The following is a 22,325-nucleotide window of genomic DNA, read 5'->3' as shown; positions in this document are numbered from 1 at the left end:
CGCCCACTGGTTGGTTGAATGGACAGCACCATGCAGCATTCAATACTATGTAACCTTGTCAATTTGGCGTTTTTTAAACTGATGTTTTCTGTAAGCTATACGTTATTAAATATGTATTTCAGTGAGTCTATGAAGTGACAACATAGTTAATAATGACAGGTGATTTCCAGATGGTACTACTTTGACTAAGCACCTAAAAGTTCAAGAGGTCATCCCCAACCTTACCTGAACTTCTTGTTTCTTACACATTGGGCTAGAAGTCTCACAGGAAAAGCTGTTCTTGTAGTATTTCTCTACGTCTGCTTCCAGCACTGGATACAAGCCAGATATGCTGAGGCAACATTTTACCGCATTTATTCAGAAATCCAATAAGGTAGGTTTGAGGTGAAGGTTTAAGTCAGTTCTTATTCTATCTGAACTCATTTTTTCATCCCTAATAATCAGAGACTAGATTACAAACAATAATAGTCCTACATGTCACTGTGGAACTACAGTAACTCCTCACTTAACGTTGTAGTTATGTTCCTGAAAAATGCAACTTTATGCGAAACAATGTTAAGCAAATCCAATTTCCCCAGAGGAATTAATGTAAATAGGGGGGGGTTAGGTTCCAGGGAATTTTTTTTTCGCCAAACAAAAGACATTATATACATATACAGTATAAGTTTTAAACAATTTTAAACAAACAGTTTAATATTGTACACAGCAATGAATGATTGTGAAGCTTGGTTGAGGTGGTGGAGTAAGGGGGTGGAATATTTCCCAGGGAATGCCTTGCTGCTAAATGATGAACTAGCACTCGGCTGAGCCCTCAAGGGTTAATACGCTGTTGTTAATGTAGCCTCACACTCTACAAGGCAGCATGGACTGAGGCAGGAGGGGGGAAACACAATAGATGCAGGGCAGAGGCTGCAAATACTTCCCTGCAAAAATGAAGATGATGATGAGCCCACGCTATCCAGCTGGCACACACCACTCCCTCCTCCTGACAGCACATGCACGGCTGCACAGGTACTGACTTTCCAAAGTGCTCAGGAGTGCGTGCATGAGTGAGAGAGAGACGTGCATTGTCCCTTTAAGTACGCTGACCGCACTTCAAGTACGTTGCCCTTTTAAGCAGATCAGCCAGTTCAGACAGGAAGCCACAGCTTCCAGCAAGCTCCCTCCGTTCTATCCCCGAGCCCTGTCCCCCTCCTCTGCTTTGTGGAGAGGAGGTATGGAGCGGGGAGGCAGGAACAGGGGGACATCCTGACATCAGCACCCCTCTCCCCTGCTCCCCCAGCAAGCAGGAAGCACCTGGGAGCAGCTCCAAGGCAGAGGGCAGAGCAGGAGCAGCACGGCAGTGGGGGGAGGGACAGCTGAACTGCTGCTGGGCAGCTGCTGAGCCACATACGTTACAGGGAATTTAGGGGAGCTGATGGGGAGGGGCTGCCAACCCCCCCTGGTTCTAATCCCCACGAGGAGGAGATGCTCTTCCAGCAAGCAGTGGACAAAGCAGGCAGCTGCCAAACGACATTATAAGGGAGCATTGCGCAACTTTAAACGAGCATGTTCCCTAATAGATCAGCAACGTAACAACGAAACAACGTTAACCAGGACAACGTTAAGTGAGGAGTTACTGTATAGTGATATTCAGGGGGGTAAGTATCTGAAAGGGCTAGTAAACTAAAGGATTTGGGTAAGTAGACAGTGTAACAATCACTCTCTCTCTATTGATATCAAACTCCTCACTGACAAAATACACTGCATAAACATTTTGCAACTCTATGGTGGTGCCACTTTGACAATTAGACAAAGAAAGGAGCCCCCTGCTGAGAAATTTGGGACCACATTCAAGGTTATTTGGATGGATGCCCCCTGCCTCTGAGAACTCTGGCTTGGGATTTTCAATATCCACCTTCAGAATTACATGGAGAGGTCTCTCTCTTCAGGCTCCATCCTGCAGAGTGCTGAGCACACTGGCCCCTGACCAGTAAAGTAATGCACCTTGTAGGACTGAGCCTTAGAAGACAGAATCATTCCTAATCATTAGAGCAAAGGACTAGAGTGAAGAATCCCAAGAGTCCTATCCCTTGTTCTGTCCACTGATATACCGTGCAAGTCACTTCACTGCTCTGTGATGCAATGTCTCCATCTGCCCACTGAGAACAATAATTCTGCTCACTTATGGTGGCAGGCATGCAATGAGGCTTAATTCATGTTTTAAAAGTGCCAAGAGATCCTGGTATGAAAGATACTATTGAAGTACAATTATTATTATTAATTTAAAAATTCTAACTGTTAGCTGTCACAGAGCTCTACAGCCTAACGGCCTGATCAGCTCTTCGCTTCAGTGCTAGGTTTGAATACACTCTGAAGAAATACACTAGATCTACAAGCTGGTTTCACATACTTTAGAAAATCAATTCAGAGGAGAAATGGCAGCCATGAATAAGGAAGGAACCTGAGCCTAAAACATTATTTAAAAAGACTCAGTCCCGAGGAAAAGCATATAAGAGCCTTGTGAGGGTCATCTGGAAATTGACTCTGGAATCAATATGACACGTTTTGTGGGTCTGCAACTCGGGAACAGGTTACTAGGGATGTGCCTAGGAGATCAAAGAACTTAGAAAAGTCTTTCATTTTTATGGAGAACTTTATACACCTAGGCCCCATTCCTGCCTCAAGGACTATGTGGATACATCCTTACATCCACACAGTTCTCAAGGCAGGATCGGGGCACCAGTCATCGGGTCACACACAGTAGGTTCAAGCTCTTTTGTCTCAGTTTCATTACTGTTGCTAGAGGTATTGCAAATGCTGACAACATAATTATAACTGCCATTCTTACTGCTATGAACTAGGCTTGCAAGCATTGACTAAGCAACCTTATGAAACCCAATATTAATTGCATCTTCAATACCTCGTTTCACATTGTATGTAAACATTAGAGCTTGAAGGAAAGCACTGTTACAAAGGGCCCCTGTTCCCACTCCTTTCAAGATGTTATTTTTAAAACTCACTGTGGGAAAATTTCAAAAGGAAATTTTTTACAAGTTATTAATTTGTCTCCAAAAGGCACTTCCAGATGGTGGGATTTTTGTAAAAGCATGTAATTTTCTCATATGTAGGGCTTGCTCAGACACCACTACTCTGTGGTTAACCTTTAGAGAGCTATTCATCTGAACTATATTCCCTTAAGGAGCTTTATATCCTTCAAGGGGCCCCATTTTCTTGAAATAGAGTAAATCACAGATTAGGACTTGGGTTAAACTTCAGAATATGGATCTAGTTATGCTCCTGCTGAGTCCATGTGAGTGCTGCCACTGACTACAGTGGTAGCAGGATCGGCCTTATGTTTGAATACAAGACTCTAATTATTTGGCATTTGCATTATAAAAGGTTACATATGTACATCGAACGTCGTAGAAAAATGTGCAGTTCCATTATAATTTATTATAAATTGTACGTATTATATTTACCATCACCAAGGACTATGTGAGATATAGTTAAAGTCTGTATTGTACTACGTATGTGCAAGCAGGGCAGGTTTCCCTGAATTTCCTGACATTTGTGATGTGAGGTTAAATTTTCAGTCTTAACATTGCACTAATATGTGCATTCATATAGCTTTGGGCCCCTTATGAAACCACCAAGAAACAGATAATACAACGAGTAAGTAATTCTTCTCTCTCTTTTGCTTTGATGTTAGACAGTCCCACAAGAAGACAAAAGTAATTTACAGATATAATTCTCATCTCAATACACAGGCATAACTCATATTAACAATAATGGGAATCAAACACAAAATCTATGCCTGGTATAAATCTATTGGTTTTAATGGATTTACACCATGGATGAATTTGGTTCTTTGCCTCTGTTCTCATCTGCATATATGCACATAACTCCCGTTGATGTTAACAAGAATTTTGTGTGTCCACGAAGAGTAGAAGGGATCTCACATTTACACAGGTGCCGCCGCCCATTCCCCTTGCTCATCTTAAACCTCGTCTGAGCAAATGCTTCCGAGAAGGGTGAATTTTGTTTAGATGTATGGCTACAAGATTTGTGTAATTTGACATACTGGAAAGCAGTCATTTAAGAAGATGTGCTTAAGACACTCAACTGGGACTCTAGAGATCTAGGTTTAGTTCCTTCCTCTGCCACAGATTTCCTGCCTTACCTTGGATAAGTCACTTTTCTCTGTGTCTCAGTTCTCCATATGTGAAAAGGGAATAGCAACACTTCCCTACCTCACAAGGGACACTATGAAGATAAATCCACTAATATTTATGAGAGACTCATATACTAAGGTGATGGAGACCATATAAGTAGATAGAAAAAATGCAATTGTATTATTTGTTACCAGTGGTAGCCACAATGCTGGTAACAAATAATACACAGGAGGCTGAAGGTTCATGGTGTACTTGGTAGTCGTTCACAGAAAGCTGGTCACATGGTGCCGGCTCCTCTTCCTTATTTCCAGCTACTAAACTGCATTAACCGACAGCTAAATGTACATTAAAATTCTTTTCTAATATTACTTTCCCATGGTAGCAATTGCTATCACAAACAGGAAGGGTAATCACAAAAGGAAACAGTGTTGGCCTACAAGACAGTCTCTCCCTAGTAACATGTAATCCACATTATGAAAAAGTTTGAGAACCCCTGTAAGTTGGCACTTTGAAACATAAAAGAAGGCACAGTCTCTGCCCTAATACATAAGAGATGACACAAAGAAAGAGGACAGGGGAAATAGAACACAGAAGTAAAGACATCACATGGAGAGGGACAAGATCATACAATGATAGGATGATGTAGGTTTTATTATATATATTTTTTCTGTTGCATATACAGACTATTTCCATTTACCTAGCAACCTCCCTGGTATCAGTCATCTAGTTTATTACACGTGTCAGGGTAGAAGTGGGCTTTCAGGAGGGATTTGAATACAAAATGAGTATGGTTTTGGGGATCAGCTGAGAGAGAACATTCTATGAAGCAGGGGTTGAGGGCGAAGCACAGAGGGGTCTGTGGGAAAAGAGGATGTGTCAAGGTCTGCATCACTAGTGGTTTTGGTGTGTGGCAGGGAAGGGTGCATGGAAAGACACAAAAGTGAATCAGTGGAGAGAGGCAGAAGAAAAGATGCCCGGAAAACGTTTCGAGAGAAATTTGAAGTAGGAGAGAGGGGGCCTGACAGCCAGAAAACAGGAGATTATTCTAAGCCATGTTCATTTAATATGTGAAGTCACAAATGCAGAGAGAGAAGAAAGCAGCTGTAAGACAAGACGACTGGAAGGAGCATCAGGAGCAAGCGGGGGAGTAGAAGGAAATGAGATCAGAGCTGTAGGCGGAGGTAGGATTCTGTTGTAGCTTGAAGGTGAAGATAAACAACTTGAATTTGAGTCAGTAAAATGAGGAGCCAATAAAGGGATTAAAGGCAGCCAGGGGACATGGCTGAAGTGATGGAGAAAATTACACCTTTAGCTGCAGTGTTTAAGATAGTTTAAAAAGAAGAAAAAAAAACCATGAGAAGAGTAGAGGTCAGAAAAGAGCAGATTCCAATAGTCAAGGCAGGAATTGTAACAAAGATTGCAGCTCTTAGAACTCAGGTTCTAGGATGAGAGTCATGAGCTAAGGAAACTCAGCTCCTTTCACTTGCTTCCTCTCCCTGCTGGAGCCTTCCTCTCCCTTTCCTCCCTTTACTGGAGCCCTTTGTATATCCCTAATTTTCCCAACTCCCTCTCATATCCCAGTGGGCTGAAGAAAACTTCAAGTGCCATCACCCGTCTACAATCCCTGATTTCTTTGCTCAGAAATTCTGCCAGCTCTCCCCAGCTCATGACCCCAGCTTCTGTTCCTATGTGTCATCTCCCCTCAGCTACTTCTCAGGACTGGTCTACACTGGGAACTTACATTGGCATAACAACATCTATCAGGGGGTGTGAAAAATCCCCACCCCTGAGAGACGTAGCTATGCCGACCTAACCCCCAGCGTAGACAGCACTAGCTTAACAGAAGAATAGCTACTGTCTCTCAAGGAGGTGGATTAGCTATACCAACAGGAGAACCCCTCCTGTAGGCATAGGTAGGGTCTACATTGAAGCACTACAGCTGTGCCACTGTAGTGTTTCAAATGTAGACAAGCCCTAGGACTGAGATGGATAAACCTGGCAGTGGAGAGCGGCAGGTGGGAGGTGACACTGGGTACAACATTATCTGAAGCCCTCCTCAAACCTACGACAACAACCTGCCAAGCCTATGAAGGCCTGGACCCAACCCTTGGTTTGAGGTACAGGCCAGTCAACAACAGACTCCACCCTTTGGAGCTCAGGACAAATGTGTTCTCCCCTAATGTCCTTTTACAGTTATTCCTGTTGGACCACTTTTCTTGTATAGCCTGGCGCTTTAAGAGACTTTGTTGCACTGAATCCATCCTGCATTTTAAATCCTCTCTAAACCTGGTTACATATTCAGTTATGGGTTCTCCCTTTCATTCTGGGTCCACCTCCCAGGAATCCCTAATAAGATATAGGGGCCCTCTGATCTTTCTCCCATGCAGGTCAAACGATGTAAATCCTGTGGACTCTTGGGGTACTCACTTGCAAGCAAGTAATAGATACAGCAATGATACATTCCAATCTCCCACTTTTCTGTCCACATACATTCTTAGCATGAACTTGACCATTTGCCTCTGAGTAGTAAGGGGCAGATTTTAACCATTTTACCCCAGACTTCTTCCACAATTCTCTTAATATCAGGGACGTGATATCTGACCCTCTATCCAACAGGATTTCTTCTGGAAAACACACATTGATTAATGTAGTGAACTGTGCATCTGCAACTGTTCCAGTTTCCATGTTTGACTTGGCGACTGCCTCTGGATATCTAGTGGCAAATCAACTACCACTAATATGTATCTTTTCCCATTTCTGGACAGCCTAGAAAATGGCCCTATGATATCTATGACGACCCTGTGGAATGCTTCTTTATTCACACATAAAGGCTGCAACAGAGCCTTGCTGATACTGGTAGGTTTCTCCTGCTTCTGACGTAAGCCACGTGCCTTACGATAGTCCTTCACCAAATCCTGAATATGGGGCCAACAAACGTTTTCTTAAGTCTCTCAAAAGTTCTTTCCCTCCCTCAGTGACCAGCAAATGGACAATCATGTGCCAAACTTAATAGCTCTGCACCTTTTGGGCACCACAAGCTGCCTGTAGAGCTCTCCAATGAGCCTGGTCTCATTCTCCTGCACAAAGAACTAACCACTGCTTTCCTTATTGGGCACATGCCTGCGCTAGGGCCCTGTAATGATGATTCCCAGGAAGGGATCGGTTCTGCGATGGGGCATGCTTGGAATCACACTGCCTTCCCCTTTTCCCAGGGATAAACGGGGGGGGGGGGCTCTCTTTACACCAGGCTTCTGGGGTTTGTGCTCACTGAATGGTCTGGCCTGGATATAGGAGTCAGCAATATCAGCTGCTTCCTGTACAGTGGCAAGGATTTTATCCCTGACTGCCACTGACTTCTTCAGTACATATAGTAAGGAAACGTTCCTGTGCAAAGAGATCAAACAACTGGTCAGAATCCTCTACCCCTTTCCCCTTTGTCTACCTTTTCATTAAATCACACATTCTCTAGAGTCTCAATGACTCAACTTCTCATGCGCTTTTTTGAGGTTTCTAAATCTTAAACGGTACACTTTGGGGGTGATCTTTGCAACACAGCTGTTTTAAGCTTGTCTCATTTCAATGTCTCCCCCACATCCATCTCATTAAACTCCCGCAGTGCTTTACCAGACAAGGTGGAGATTGGCTTGGGTACTCTCTTTTCCTCTGGAACCTTGCGCAGCTCACATACTCTTTCAAAAGTGATAAGATACTTCTCAGTACAATCTGTCTCTCTGTATGCAGGGCAAAGTTTGGCCCAGCTGGCTGACTCTTGGGGAATATTACCCATGGGCTTTTGTAAGGCCAGTATGCTCAGGGCATGGTGCCTCTCTTTTTCTTGGGCTTCAATTTCTGCTATCCTCTACTGGTGCTCACACTCTCTCTCTGTTTCTGCTAATTCCAGCTTGTGAAGCTCTATCCTGGCCTTGTCCAGGTCCATGGGTGTCACACTGGTGATGGTATTAGGCAGATTCCCCGAGTCTTTAAGCACACTCAGGGAGTTTGGCTGTCCTTTGTGATGCTTGTCAGATTCCATGAGGAGGGTTTTCAACCCCTGCATATATCTTCTGTGGCAAATAAGCAGCGCTCTGCACACAACTCTTCCAGCTGCTTCTTGATGGGCTTAGTATACAGTTATCTGCTCATCCTGCCTTTTCTGCTGCTCTGTTTCCTTTCCCAAAATAAAACAAACTGTAACCTTTCTTTCCCTGTTTCTAACTTTCCCTCTCTTTGATCTCTCACTAACTGGTGTACAAGTGCGTGGTGTATGGTTAGCTAGCAAACAAGGTAACAAATCCTGCCAACTACGCCACTGTGATGGTGCTCGGGGCAGCCAGGACTGTGAGTCACCTTGTTATTCCCTGCTTCCAGTAAGAGGGAGTCTTTCCTGTGATGTCTGTTTGCCAGCTCCCTCACACCGCCAGCCTGTCAGCCACTCAAGCACTCCCCTACATGCTATGCCAACCCTGACTTTGCCTTGCAGGTTAACAATAAGTACACCCCAATCCTTGAGTGTCCCCCCTGTGATATCCAGCCCCTGATCACTTACAGAAATCCCAGATCCTCTGCCCCCCAAAGGAACAGTGCACTCCAGTTTACGAGTCTGACCTTAAATCACAACTCCTGTATAATGCACAGCACTTGTGAATACTTATAATAAACCAAAAGCAGGTTTATTTCAGAGGGAGAATAGAGATTCTACTCTAACCAAGACAGTGGTGGAAACAAATGGTGTACAATACAAAACCAAATAATAAAACATGAACCTGGGGCTGCACTTACCAATAGTTACCTTTCCTATCTAATAAAATAGGTTTCCCCCACCACCACACACAAACACAAAGTTAAGTCTGTTGCAGAGATGGCTGGCTTCATAGGAACCAGGATCCAAATTTTCATGAGAAGGTCCCTGCTCCCCAAGGATTTTCCTCAGTGAAAGGATTCAGGGGGTCTTTCCCCTTCCTCTGTTAGACTGATATAGTCTTTTGTCTCTATTCACAGACAGGGCAAACCAGTCTGTTGTAATGTTCCTTTTTTACTCCAAATGGTTTTGATTGTTTGCAGTTGTCTCTGGTGGTTTGCCACTGATAGTCTGAGGATGAAGCAAGACTAGACAATTAAGCCTTGCATTACTTCACCAACTCACCAGGGAAGGGGTGACAACTCCCTCTTGCATGTGTGGGCCATCATGAGACACATTATCCCCTGGTGACTAACTTTTATATCAAGCTCCTAAAGCATACTTTCAAAATAGTCACATTATTCCTTAAATATTACCCATACATACATCTTGCAATGATTATGAGCCTTGGTAAGTTATGAGCTTTCTGTAGATACCTTACATGTTACCCCTCATGGATTCTTGCATCTGAAGAAGTGAGGTTCTTACCCACGAAAGCTTATGCTTCCAATACTTCTGTTAGTCTTAAAGGTGCCACAGGACCCTCTGTTGCTTTTTACAGATTCAGACTAACATGGCTACCCCTCTGATACTTGCCCTCATGGATAAATACCCTGCAAGACATGTGTTTGGTGTCAGGGCCAGCTCTAGGTTTTTTGCTGCCCCAAACAAAAACAAAAAAACACTCTGAGAGCGCCCAGAATGCCGCCCCTGAAATTGTGCCGCCCCAAGCACGTGCTTGGTTTGCTGGTGCCTACAGACGATCCTGTTTGGTGTAGTGACCTAGTCAAGTCTGAGATGAGAGTTGTTTGCAAGAACAGAACAAGAACTCTTTGCCAAAGAGTCCCTGTGTCACAACATGTAAAACAGAACTGATACCTAGGCAAATTTGCAAGAGAAAGAGGAAAGCTCCCCAACCCTCTGAGAGGCAAAGCAGGTTTTCTTGTCCTTCCAGGGATTTAAACTACACATCCTCCTAAACTTTCATGTGGCTGGCAGCCTGGGAAATGACAAGATTCTAAGGGTTAATTGAGAAAACCAGTAGAAACTAATTAAGCCATATGATTTTAAACTTTATTGTATAAGATTTGAGCCAGATAGGACCCTACTAGACTAAGATACAATAGCTGAACAACACACTTGGCCTTTTAGAATGCTACCCACACTACAATGCACTGGAGTAAATATGCCCTAATAATCTGACACTATGAACTCTGTCCTGTGCTTTGGCCTACCACCCAAAGTTTACAGAAATTAAGCATTGTGTATATAAAAGAAATAAATGCACATTCACAAATTATTCTTAGCATTTACCAGGGACTTGCTTACAGCATCGCTTCGTTACATAATCTCTTTTACATAATCACTACAATGCAATTCTCCTTATGCAACCTTAATCACAACCGGGGAGCACACAACTGTTTAAAATAACCCTCTCTCACTCAAGCGAACTGTTTTAACTGCTCTCCAGATTTGGCAGGCGACATTAGGTGCAGAAAAGAAGAACTGATTCACTAATGCCTCGGCGTTCTAGCAGTGGTGCTACAAATAAATTAATGTAGTTTGTTTGATTTTGGGGCAAACACCAGCACACTGAAAAACAGACATGACTCTGTACAATACCCACAGTGCACAGTTCACTTTGCAACAGGTCAAATCCTGAGACGTGCTGAGGCCCTGCTGAGCCCTCACAATTCTTAGCAAAGTCAATAGGTTTTGCAGCTGCTCAGCAACTCTCAGGTGGCTTGTTCCAAGATCAGCAGAGTCAATGGGAGTCTCTCCACTGATTTGAATGGAGTTTGGATGAGACCCAGGATTAGGGCACCAATAAAATCAGGAGGTCAAGATTACTGAGGAATTAAACTTAATCCAAACGCCCTTGATACTGCAGGCACCCTTGTGGAATCTATGTTTAGGAATCACCATATAAAACTGTAAAGGTAATAGGTTGAGGGCTCCTGTAGCCTTTGTTAAAAGTTAAAAGCTCATAATAGGGGGGAATATATGCATCATATTTGATCAGTAAATTTTACCTGTCAGAAAGTTTAGTGCATTTTACAATAGGCCTCATACAGTACACATTATAATATGTCCCTTATTGAGATTTCAAAATCTCCACAGTCTTCTGGTAAAAGTGTATGCATGTGCATCTGTAAATAATCTGCATAATAATAACTGCCTACTCACTGAATATTGCTAGGCTTAATAAATTAACATTTGTCCAACACATTGAGATCCTGGCATAAAAAATGCTGTCTGCCGTGGGTCAGAATCACTGTAGTCAATAAGAGCTTTGGGTGCTGAAGGTCTGTGGGATCATGGTCTGTAATAATGCTTAGTACTTTTCATGTACAGATCTCTGTACAAAGAAAAATATCACTTCATCCATGTTAACAGATGGGGAAACTGAAGCAAATGATGATGTGACTTGCCCAAGTCACCCAGTGGGTCAGTGGCAGAGCCAAGGCTAGAATTCAGTGCCCTATTCACTGGCTCACGCTGCTTGCCTGTGAGTATGAATCATAATGCAACTATTGAAAGCCTGGGACTAACAGTAACAGGTACCCTCTGCACCATTATCACCCAACCTGTTGCAATTTGTGATCCCTAACAGATATCCTTTTGGGGATCGATAGTTAATTGAACACTCAGTATAGCTAGAGGTTGTGTTAGATTTTTAAAAAAATAGATTTTAAACCCCAGATTTACTAATAAAAACATAAGGTAGACACTTGGCTGAAAATATCAAAGTAGCATGCTAATGGTCAGAACCTACTCTCAGTAACTTCCATGCAACCCAATCAAAGTCAATGGGGTTATACAGGTGCATCTGCAGGCAGAATTTGAAACCAGATACTCCATCTCCTTCAATGTTTTGGTCCTCGGGTCCTTGCTGTCCTGAGTGCAGTACAGCCCCTAGCTGGAAACTCAAGCTCAAGGAAGGCCAACAGTGAGTTTCTGGATCTCATTTCACTGGGATGGGTTTGATTATCTTTAGTGATGGGAAAGTCAGATTCCTCTGGGGGCATGAAAGAAAACTCTTGCTTGAGTCATCCTGCACTGATCTTGCATCAACAGCTAATGCTTTCTTAAAGCCACCAGGCACAATGAAACTGCAATGAAACAAGAGTCTGAACTGACTTTCTACATTTGCAGAAAGGCTTCGGGGGCGGGGGAGAGAGAAAGGAAATTTATCAAGAAAAAGACTTTCAATTATATTACTTTCTGTCTGTGAAATGAGTTTGGCAGTTTCAGTCCAACCACCCATAGACAATGTGCAGCTCGCAGAAACCCCAAACACAGCTGACACCTATTGGCAATTCCCACAGAGAGACAGCCTAAGAAGAAAAAGAGCCAAGTATACTAAAATACCCTCCCTTCCTAGAGACGGTTCTTGTAGGTCAGAGTGGAAGCACGTTGGCAGGGCAACGTGGAGAAGCTTGTGGTACGGATAACCATGCCATCATTTTGCTGGGGATAGTCTTCAGGCTTCAGAGCTGAACCTTTCGTTATGATCTCCACACCCATCCCCGTTTGTTCATTTTTTGTCTCCCAATCACTTAAATACTGAGTTCTGCAGCTTTGCCCTCCCCTGAGACAGCAGGCCTGTCCCTGTTCTGGAGGGTTCTGCTCATCATCCCAAGATTTTAATAGGCTGGGAATGATTACATCCACGTTGGCACAAAATATATTACTTTAAGGCAGGTAAAATCATTCTGTTTCAGTGGGAGTTTGGGGTGGGCAAGAAATGTAGGATCAGAGCCAGTGCTTCTACCTTTGTTTCTTCCTACGTGAAACTTGAGGGAGAGGGAGCCATTTTCAAAGTGGTGGGCAGCGATTTAGCTGCAAGACGTCCATTAACACCAGAAGCAGGAGGGCAGGCAAATCATCGCACAGCACTTTGAAAACTCACTCCCGTGGATTCAGAGATGTTTTTCCTTTCTGGAAATAATAAAAAATTGAAATGTTATCAACTGGGATTGTTCCAGAGAACACTTAATCTGTCAAAGGGGGGAGGGATAGCTCAGTGGTTTGCGCATTGGCCTGCTAAACCCAGGATTGTGAGTTCAATCCTTGAGGGAGCCATTTAGTGATCTGGGGCAAAAATCTGTCTGGGGATTGGTCCTGCTCTGAGCAGGCGGTTGGACTAGAAGACCTCCTAAGGTCCCTTCCAACCCTACATTCTATGATTCTATGAAATTAAGCAAGCATATTTTCTACAGAGATTCATAGCATCCATTATTTTTCTAAATGGAGAAAAGAGGTGCTTAGGGAGAGCTACAGTATAGCATTGGTAAATGTACGTTTTTGTTGCTGCTTTTCAGCACTGATGAACAATGTCTGCTTTCATTGTCCCGAAGCCTTGGAATGGAGTGCCTGATTACAGGGAAGAAACAATCAGTCCCCTTGGCTGTAAAACAGCAGTGTGCTCAGTGGCTAGGGCCCTGGGTTCTATTCCTGACTCTGTCACTGACTAGTGCATGAAGGTAGGCAAACCATCAGTTTCCTCTTCTGTAAAATGGAGAGGATAACTCTTACCCAGCCTTTGAGATCTATAGATGGAAAAGTGTTCTCATTATTAACCAAAGCGATCGGCAAAATTGTAAGAATGATCAAAAGAAACCTTGCAGATCTCAAACACCAGAGTCTGGACCACCTTCAGCACAGGCATAAGGTTATTGTATTAGTAGAAGTAGTATGTGTGTCAGTATTGTGGTAGCACCTATGCCTCACGCTGCCCTGAAGCCTCACAGGCTGCTAATCGTGACCTCTCCACAATGCTACACCACTAGCGCTGGGCATTTGGTTTCTTATGCAGCCTTACAAGCAGGAGCACCGCCAGCTTTTTTGCCACCCTAGGCAGCGGAAGGTCCCGCCCCGAAATGCTGCCCCCCACAGAGGCAGCGGAAGGTCCCACCCCGAAATACCGCCGCGGTCGCTGCCCCCCAAATTGTAGCACCCTAGGCGACCGCCTAGGTTGCCTAATGGGTTGCGCCGGCCCTGCTTACAAGGTTGCTTAAGAAAAAGAATCAATGCAAGTTTCCCTCATTCAAACTTCATGTTCTGACTTAGGCCTGGTCTACACTACCCCCCCACTTCGGACTAAGGTACGCAAATTCAGCTACGTTAATAACGTAGCTGAATTCGAAGTACCTTAGTCCGAACTTACCGCGGGTCCAGACGCGGCAGGAAGGCTCCCCCGTCGATGCCGCGTACTCCGCTCGCCGAGCTGGAGTACCGGCGTCGACGGCGAGCACTTCCGGGATCGATCCGGGGCACTTCCGGGATCGATCCGGGATCGATTTATTGCGTCTTAACCAGACGCGATAAATCGATCCCAGAACATCGATTGCCTGCCGCCGGACCCTACGGTAAGTGTAGACGTACCTTGAGACTCAAAAAGAAGCCCATGGGACAAAAGAAGAACGATGCCACAGGAATGCTGGGACCAGAATCAGACCCTAGTTGTAGTCTAGAATTGTGATTCTAAATCCTTTCCATCCTGCAATCACTATCAGAGCCCCTTCCTATCTAGCTGGGGTCTAGTCAGGACCCCTTTCTCAATTTGCAGGAAGTGAGGGCCAGAGAGGTCACTAGAACCCCTGGTCAAAGTACTGAGGAACATGGGGTAAGCGATGTGGGGAAAATAAACACCTCTCTGGAAAAGTTAACCTTATTTAAAGGTGACTTGCAGTGGAAAACAAGATTTGTGCTCCTTTTCACTCATTTATGGTATATGAAGAAGGCTTCAATGATGCTCATCTGCCCTCTCCCCACCTACTGCAAAAAAGTAGGATTTTTTTCTATTACAATCATAGGTCTTGTCTGTTTTATAATTAGGTAGATGACTTGGGAAGTAGGGAAATTATTAAACCTAAAGAGATTGAAAGCTGGACCATTAAGAGGAAGAGATTATTAATCAGACAGTTTAAAATGTTGTTAACCGCTATTTAACGTTAATGCTTAATACACAATTGGTAGTAAGGACATCTTTGTTAAAGATTCAGCATCTCTGCCCCTTCAGTTAAGGTGTGAAAAAGCCATCTGTGTGTATTGAGTCATCCAAAACCAGATCCAATAAAACTAGAGAAGCCCAAACTTGACATTCCTGATAGTCCCAAGATAACACGGGCAGGAAAAAAATATTAAACTCCTCACTATTCAGACCTTCGTTATCTCCCCTTGCCACTTTTTGGCAGGACACCTTTCAAAGTTCAGGGCCTGGAAAACCCTGGCCTTGGAGTACTATTTTTTAAAACCAATCAAAAATTTGTCCCCCCAAAAAGACAATTTTGAAACTTAGAGGTACGTTAATTATAAAAAAAATCCTGAGGTTTTGAAAACTTTGCTAAAGATCTTTGAAGTCACCATAATAAACTACAACTTCACAAAAAGGCTCCTGCATGCTGAAAGAATGGAGGAGACAGGCTGTATTGCCATAGACACAAAACACAATATTAAACTGATAAGTGCATGCAAACTATGGGAATCTCCATCAGCTAAGTGGGACGTAAGGAGAGCAAAAGGGGGTCAGAGAGAGAAAGTGCGACTTCCTTTTATAGAAAGCATGATGACAAGTGCTAAGTATTTGTGAGAGCTCTCTATAAAAAACCAACTCAGTGATATAACAAAACAAAACAAAAAACCCCACACAGTAAAGAAAACTCGCAGCAGGCATATCCACCTGGGACTAATTCCCCAACCTCTCCATACAGCAGGCAAATGGTTCTCAAGAACCTCTCTCTTGCTGTTTCTAAGGTACCACTTTTGCAATTAACATGGAAATGTTCTCACTGACAATAATAAAGGGGCCCAGTGTGCAGCCTGAAGCTGCCTGCCTATAAGTCACTGCAGTACTGTCCAGAGACAGGGGAGACTTGGTTCCTGCCAGCCCTGGTTGTGTCACAAAACAATAAGTCATACTAAGCGGCTCTCTTCCTTCACTCTGTGATGCAACAGCTACTTTCCAACCAACAGCAAGAGAGAAAGGAGACACAGAAAATCATTTTCATGCTGCTGAGCCCCTGTGCATCTTGAAATGAACAGATGGGAAAGGGTCAGCGGACACATCTGCAGTAACATTCTCCATCACGTGGTAAAGGTGTTATGTTATGCAGGACAAATGGACAGAAAAATGCTCTTGGCAGTCCTTTTTAGTGGGTTGTGCATGTGAAGCATTCCCCCTCCTCCCCCCATATGCTGCCAACCACAGGTAAAGTTTCTTATCCATGTGATTTTAATAGCGCATGGTTAATATCAGTGGTCTTTTATTGACAATCACTTGTCATGGAGATCACACACACACCATTTAATGAGTACAAACAATGAGAACTTTGTGGTTTAAAAAAACCCCAATCTTAAGAACTCTGCCTGTATCTAAACGGACCAAAGGGCTTTTTAGACTGGTTTGTTTGCCTTTGCTAACATTTTTGTTCACATAAAGGGAGGTAAAGAAGTTTTATGAACAGCCTGAACTATTAAGTTTACCTTACATCCCATACCTTGAATCTCATTTAAGTCTATGCAAAAAATGAGACAGCAATTACACAAATGGAAAGAAGCTTGCAATTTTTGCTTTTTTATTTTGGATTTTATTTACAGTTAAAACAATTTGATCAGCAAATTATGTCTGTTGCCTTGTACTCAAAAAATAATACTTTGTTCTTCTTTTAGTCTACCTTTCATCTGACGATCTCTACGTATTTGACAAAGATTGATTAATTTAACCTCACCATACATCTATCAAGTAGACATAGCATGTATCATTCATCATACATATTTTACAGAGGGAGAACTTAATGTACACAGAGGCCAGCGCTTACATTTTCAGAAGCGCTCACACATTCTGACGGCCTCCATTTTTGGATGGCCAACTTAAGACACTTATGACTTGCTTTCCACTCACACTTTCAGCTGTCCACAGTGGGACCTGCAGGTGCTCAGCTGCTCTGAAAACAAGGCTCTAGGGGATCTCATGTTGACCATCCAACTGAAGCATCTAAAATTAGAGGACACTTTTGAAAATTTAGACCACACAGCAGACTACCTGCAGAATTGGGAATAGTATACCTAGATCCTGTGAGCCACCCATAGAACATCTCCTCTGCATAGTGTTGTAACTAACATAATACCCTTTAGCAAAAGTAGATCCTAAAATGTTCAATTCAGTCTTCCCCATCAAGGATTTCAAGCTTCATAAATACAATGGCCTGGGCCTGCTGCAGAGGTTGACATGAACACCCTTCCCGAGAAATAACCCGCAAGTAGATGTTGTACCCTCGCTCTGGCTGGCAGAAGGCCTAATTTAATCAAGGGGGTTTTCAACAGTGTCCTAAAGGCAGTGACTCATTATTAAAATAATATTTTAAATATATAGAGCACCCATGCCCAAAAGCCACTGGGTGTCTAAAGAAATAAAGGCAGGGTAACTCGATACATTCCAGAACTGGCAAACAAATATTCCCATTGGACCCACTTTCCATCCCTCCATAAAGCTGACCCACATAAAATTAAAACAAATTAAGCACAGGACTGTTACAGGAGTCACAGCTGTAGCAATAGATAATATGATTGGCTATATAAATGCCCCAACAGCTCATGGATTTCAAGAGTGCATCTGGGCTCTTTGGAAAAATAGGATTTTTGAGACGCAAGAACCTCTGCATAGCACACACTGCTATTGTGGCACAAAACTGATTTTTGACTAACCAGGTTCATTTTTAAAAGAAAGAAAAATGTACATTTAGCAATGTTCATTTACTTCTTGCGGGATCCTAAATTACCTGTGCAGCCATCTGCCTTATGGTTTTGCACTTCCGTCCACCACTTTAGTATTTGAGTGCCTTCCCCGTTAAATAGACAGACAATAATGAAGTCAATCGAGCCCAGACCCACTGATTTCAATGGAAGTTAGAAGCCTAAATACCTTTGTGGATCCTTGAAATCTATGGCTCTTCTCCCATTTGGGGTTCTAGAAATCTCTGTTTGCGGCAGAGTTGCTTGTTTGTTTTATTTTTTTCAGAAGAAAATAGTCAGTGATTGATGTTGTAAATGTCTCTCTAGTTATGGTGGGAACCCTTTGTCAAATAGGAAAACCTCTGAATTAACTGTCCATCCCCACCATATCTGCTTGCAATAAATTTCCATGATAAATACATTTCAAGCCCTGCTATACAGAGCAGCATGGTCCTGCGAACAGCACAGAGAGCCAGGAATTTAATGTGTTCTAATCTCTGCTCTGACACTGACCTCCGTCACTAGCCTCGGGCAAGTCATTTAATCGCTGTCTCAATTTCTCCCTCTAAAATGGAAATAACAACATCTGTCTGACTGGAGTGTTGTGAGGTTAATGAATTAGCTAACGTTAACTTTGGAGACCATCTAGAGATATTTAAGAAGATATGGGTCTAGTATCTGAGGTTGAATTTAATATATATTCATTTGTAATCACGTTGTGTTTTTCGGATTGCCTAAATATAAATATTGTTTTATTATTTAGATGTAGAAATGTCTTATAGGGTGTATTTTGTGCTATTTAAGCAAATAAATAAAATACTTATAAGTTAATCGTTGTAAAGTGCTTTGACAATAATCAATTCTAAGTATTTATTATTATTACAGTTACTTCTATTGCGGTAATGGCCTGGGAATCCCAAAAAAGTCTGAATGAAAAAAAGCATGACACAGCTAACACTACTTTTAAATATTAAATTAGTTCATGTGGAAGCTGCAACCTGGATAAAATAATCATGTAGCAAGTCAATCTCGTGCACCAGTCATAAGGCAGTCAGTACACTTTACCATAGATTTCAGAAGTTTCACTCAAAAAAACCCGTCACATTTCTTTGATCCAGTGGTTTATGCTCAACAAGTCTTAAACTTGAGCCTTTTTTCTACCTGCTATTACTGATAACAATCTACAATACATTTTATTTATACAGCACCTAATGTATAAAAATATCCTGAGCTTTACAAAACAAATCCAGATGGCAAAACAAATATACCAGATTAAAATCAGTATAAAACCTTAAATAAAATCAACATGGAGGTATATCCAAAGAGGATTTATGCAAATTACTTTTCCAACCACACCAAATCCCAACATAACATGTATTACAGACCAAAGACATCTAATCAAATAGATCTTGCATGTGCAAAACCTCCCACATTTTCTGATGAACAATTCCCTTTCTGGTTTATTTTATTGCTTTTCTTCAAGTCTGTTTCCTCTTATTCACATTTTGCCTCTCGTTCTTTATAGTGAATTTTTGCAGAGTCCAAGAGTTATCATGGAAGGCACTGGACCAGATTCACAGCTGGTGAAAAAGGCACAACCCAGTTAATTTGAATAGAATTAAATCCACTTATACCAATGTGATTTTGTCCATCCCCGTCCCGTTTTTTCCCCTTAAGTGTGACAATTATGGATAGCATAATGGCCAATATACCAGGAATAGTTCATCTAAGTGGGTGGCATAAACCTAAAAAGAAAGAACACGGATTCTAAAAATATCCATTTCCTGAAACACTGCATCATTATGTAGATACTAGTCGTTTTCCAATCAATCAGTTTTCTCTTTTTGCAACAACCATATTCCTTCTCTAAACTATCCAGCACAGAGAACTACATCATTTCCAAAGCTTTAAACTACCAGATGGCATCCAAAGGGTCAAGTGTTCAAAAAGCACATTAAAGTAAACCACTTAGGTCTTCTGGAAATCAATGAAATACACCGTACCGGGAAGTATTTGATAAGGAAGAGACTGAAGTGCATTGGCAAAGCTGTGAAAGGGGAGCTCACACATGGCAACATGCCTGCATCAAGCCTGGTTCGCATCAGTGTAATGCCATGCTTTTAGGTGCACTGAATTCAACCCCAAAAGTCAAAAGAAGAAATGAGAGTACAGCTGATCTTTTTATTAAAAGCATGTGGATCTCACTCCTACAAAGTCACCCTTCCAGCTCTGTGATATAAGTACAAGGCTTAAAATAACTTTTTTAAATTAACATAAGCTGCACTTTCCCCCCCTTTTGTTGTAACTGCTAAAGCTAAATATGAAACTACCAAAATCATCCAGGAAGTCTAAAATAGAGTGCTCCTCACTCTCTCCGGAGCCTGTTCATTCTGATGCCAATATTGGCAACCGTCCATTTTATATAATACATTTCATCAACAAAAGGGCACCAGTCCAAAAACTGGATACATCTTCCAGTCCAATCCTAGCTGAAATCTGCTCATTCCCACAAGGGTGAATCTGTGCAGCATTTAACACCTAGCTAAGACACTAACCAACCCAAAGTGCTTCAAGACAAGGTAGCGTTCAACAGTTAGTGTTCCAGAATACATGTCTGTTACTGAATCAATTCCAACACAAGAATAATGTACAAATGAAATTCAGCATACAGCTGAATACGAATTATAAAACGTTAGTTCTTAGAGCTTCTAAATTGCCAATTTTGTGTAGCCAAGAATAGTTTCATTTGCCCATAACTAAACTATCACCATACCAGTATTCCCTGTATACTCTCCTTCCCATCAACACCCTGCTGCACCTCCCTGAGAACTAGCAAACTCAGTCCTACAAAATCAAGTCAATTTCAGCATAGAAAATATTTTTACAACAGCCCCACTACAAAGTTGCTTTTTAAGTTTTTCAGATGTCCATGGGAGTTTTCCATGGCTCCTAGGGGACTAAAAGCTTTTTCTTCCCCCATCTGTACAGTTATAGCTTGTGAGCATCATTAATATTTGACTACATACAGATTTCTCTCTCAAAAGGTTAGTGTTCCCCTCTACTGGGGAAAAAAAATACACAACAGCACAAGAAAGGAGGGAAAGAAAGATGTGGGACAGGTGATCCAGAGTGAGAAAAATGAATCCGGAATCTCAAACCACCCATTCAAGAATCAAAAATGAAAATGTATTCAAGGTCTCCAAGGCTGACAGCACAAAATACATTATAGTTTTGATCTAGAGGGGGAAAGGGACACACAGGGGGGGGGGGGGGGGGGGGGGGGGGGGACGACAAGACCAGATTTGGGGAGACATGACCACACAGATCCACTTTCTGCACTAAGTGATTTGCCATCATTTAAAAAGTAATCAGACCAATCTGAATACATAAATGCCATGATTAATAATACGATTTTTTAATATATCACCAGAAAATCTATTTGCAAACAACAGAAGAATAGTTATTAAATTTAAAATATATATATTTCTATCTTCAATCTTACCTCCAGAAACAAGGAGAGCAGGAATATGACCCACTGCTGGAAATGGTTCATTTCGCCTCTTCTTTCTGTATCCTTATTTTCTCAGATGCACATGAAAGCTGTCAGCAGAGCAAGCCCCATCACTGTCACTGGAGGGGAAGGGGGGCAAGAAGAGGATCAAGGGGTGAGCATGGTGGGGGCGACACCCAGGGGCGATGCCTTGATTGGGTGGGGCGGTAGGGTGGGTTTGGGGGGAGGAGGAGCAGTGCACACACAGAGGGATCCCCTGGCTGGGGGGAGACAAGGAGAGATGGGGGAGCCACGCCCACCCCGATCCCCTGGCGAGGGGGAGAAGGTCAGGGCTGGTCAGTCCGCAGTCAGGCTGCCCTGCGCCCTCCCGGCCAGCAGCTGCGGGGGGACCGTCCGGCGCGGGGAGCCTGGCGCGGGGCCGCGGGAGCCGCAGCAGGGAGCGGATCCCGGCGAGAGCGGCTGAAGCGGCACAAAGAGGCCCGGAGCCGCGGGGCGGGGAGAGAGGAGCGGCGGGGACCCGCCCCCGGGACCGCCCCGCGGCGCTTCCTGGCCAGGGAGCCGCCGCAAGCTTGGGCAGGGAGCCGAGACGGGCTGCGGGCCGGGGCTGCCCGGGAGGAGAAGGGCGATGGGGCCGTGCCCAGGCTGCAGGGGGAGGGAGCTGCTAGGCACCTGGCTGGCAGAGCAGCCCGGAAGGGAAGGAGACCTGAGCCCGCTGAGCTGGCCCTGCAGCCTCCCCCTCGCTGGGGGCTGGAGAGTGACCAGCCCTCGGGTCCAGCTTCCTGGTGTCCAAAACGCGGCCAGACTTTCCTAGGCGTGAGGTCAGGGCTGAAAACCTGCCCGCTTCTTGTGCCAAAACGCGCAGCCACATGGCAGCGGCTCGTGCCAGGCCTGGAATGGGGGGATTATAAACGGCCATAACCGACAGCGTCCATCAGGCAGCCTCTCGGGTTCAGGGCCCATGTTCTGTAGGTGGGATTGATGAGTACACTTGAGAACCCCCTTTTGTGTTGTATGTTACTAGGGACCC

The 22,325-nt window shown here is 43.4% G+C and overlaps 1 protein-coding gene across 1 annotated transcript in view; it reads right to left on the bottom strand.

Annotated features, from left to right (window-relative positions):
• The window catches only part of VOPP1 (VOPP1 WW domain binding protein), a 95,774-nt gene extending 74,060 nt beyond the window's left edge, over nt 1-21,714 (bottom strand). Inside the window, exon 1 of the mRNA XM_024209325.3 lies at nt 21,290-21,714. Within this exon, the coding sequence (XP_024065093.2) occupies nt 21,290-21,340 (51 nt within the window). The 5' untranslated portion in view covers nt 21,341-21,714. The remainder of the gene's footprint in view (nt 1-21,289) is intronic.
• Between the last annotated feature and the right edge of the window lie 611 nt (nt 21,715-22,325).

This window comes from Terrapene carolina, unplaced genomic scaffold, assembly GCF_002925995.2.
Source record: "Terrapene carolina triunguis isolate 2854851 unplaced genomic scaffold, T_m_triunguis-2.0 Scaffold180, whole genome shotgun sequence".
Taxonomy (NCBI): Eukaryota; Metazoa; Chordata; order Testudines; family Emydidae; genus Terrapene; species Terrapene triunguis.
This window is presented reverse-complemented; position numbering and strand designations above follow the sequence as displayed.